Raw genomic sequence first — 1,960 nt, forward strand, 5'->3', positions numbered from 1 at the left:
TAAGGGCCGTTTAGATGCAGTGCTGAGGGACATGGTGTAGGGGAGGACTTTGTAGAGTAGGGGAGATGGTTGGACTCGATGATCCCAAGGGTCTCTTCCAACCTCAATGATTCTATGATTCTACACGTGTGTGTGCATTTTTCCCCTCCCCCAAGCCCCCCTGCCCCACACACTACCCCCTCGAAGCATTTTGGGGTGCCCACCCCGGACACCCCTCATGAAGCCTACGACACAGAGGCTCTCACTCCACGTGCCCCGTGCCCCCAGGAACCAAGGATGAGGGTGTCCCCCGCCTTACACCCCCAGGGTGTGACACTCAGGATTAGGGTCCCCACCCCACACTCCCGGGGATGAGGGTTGTTCCCCCCCTCCTTGCACCCCCAGGTTGTGGCACTGGGGATTAAGGTGCCCCCCTCCTTTCACCCCCAGGCTGCAGCGCTCGGGATTGGGGTGCCCTCTCCATACTCCCAAGGATCTGGGGACTAGGGTGCCCACCCCACACTAGAAATTAGGGTGCTCATCCCAAATCCGCCCTCCTCCCCCAAGCCTGGCATGGCTCCCCAGGGCACTGGGAATTAGGGTGCTGACCCCACTTTCCCCCAAAACCAGTGGGACAGAGTTTCCCCAGGGTGCCAACCCAATCCTGGGTGCTCTGGGTATCAGGGTGCCCACCCAACACATCCCCAAGATGCTGCGGGTTCTGGGCACTGGGGTGCCCACCCAATGCACCCCAAAGATGCTAAGGGTTCTGAGCACTGGGGTGCCCACCCAACACACCCCCAAGATGCTGGAGGGTCTGGGCATTGGCGTGCCCACCCAATGCACCCCAAAAATGCTGAGGGTTCTGGGCATTGTGGTGCCCACCCAACGTACCCCAAAGATGCTGAGGGTTCTGGGCATTGGGGTGCCCACCCCATGCATCCTTATAGTTCCCTGGGCACCGGGCACTGGGGTGCCCACCCCATTCCACCCTCCCAGCACCTCCCAGGGGCATGTGGGGGAGCAGAATCGGCCACGGCTACCTGAGGACATGAGCAGCACGGCCTGGAGCAGGGCCACCTCGGTGTCGTCCAGGTTGAAGGCAGAGAGGGACTTGCCCAGGTCGAAGATGGCATCGGAGACGACGCCGAGGCCGCCGTTCTTGAGCTGCTCCCGCTTGACGGCCATCTCCCCGCTCAGCGTCAGCGTCTCGCTCTCGGGGTCGTAGCGCACGGCCGCCCGCAGCGACATGATCTCCATGCAGCAGCCCTTCAGCAGGATGATCTGGTCTTCGCAAGGCAGCTGAGAGGTCGGAGATGGAGAGGAGGAGGGATAATAAATAAATAATAAAAGGTTGGCATCAAAATGTGGGGACACACACACAACTGGTGTGTCCGTCCCCCCCTGCCAAGCCCCCTCCTTGGATTTCCTCTCCCCCGCCCCCTTGAACTTCTTACCTCCGAAAACATGGGCAGTTTTTTGGCAAAGTCGACCACGCGGGTGATGGCCGGGGTGATGATTTTTGTAAACTCGCTGAACGCCTCCAGGTCGACTTTGTCCCCGTCGGGCATGGAGGCCATGGGCGACTGGCCAATGTCCTCGGGCTGCGGGGGGACAGGCGGAGGGGTTTGGGGGGTGTGTGTGGGGGATGTGTGTGTGATGGGGGTGTCATGTCCCCCCCCCACCCCGGGACACCGGGGGAGCAGCCAGGAGAGGGAGCTGTGTGCCAGCAGCGCTGCGGGGACGGGGACGGGGACAGGGCCACCCCGCAGGGCACAGCTGTCCCCTTCGGTCACCGCTCACCCCTTAACCCTCCAGGGGTGACGAGCTCAAGGACACCGGGTGACATCCCAAACACCCCCCCCCGCCAACACACACACTCCAACCACCCCCCCCTTGGTGCTGGGGAACCACCACGAGTGCTGCACGTCATGCGTGCACCGAGCGTGTGGGTGCTCAGCTGCCCACCGGCCGGGAGGGG

At 62.6% G+C, this 1,960-nt stretch overlaps 1 protein-coding gene across 1 annotated transcript; it reads right to left on the reverse strand.

The window, feature by feature from the left end:
* Nucleotides 1–334: 334 nt before the first annotated feature.
* THRA (thyroid hormone receptor, alpha) lies at nucleotides 335–1,583 on the reverse strand (the record flags this gene model as incomplete). The annotated part of the gene is made up of 2 exons (XM_014959089.1): nucleotides 335–1,281; nucleotides 1,437–1,583. Coding segments are annotated over 2 exons (927 nt in total), but the record flags the coding sequence as incomplete, so codon positions are not given.
* Nucleotides 1,584–1,960: the final 377 nt, after the last annotated feature.

This window comes from Calidris pugnax, unplaced genomic scaffold (genome assembly GCF_001431845.1).
Source record: "Calidris pugnax isolate Ruff unplaced genomic scaffold, ASM143184v1 scaffold341, whole genome shotgun sequence".
Taxonomy (NCBI): Eukaryota; Metazoa; Chordata; class Aves; order Charadriiformes; family Scolopacidae; genus Calidris; species Calidris pugnax.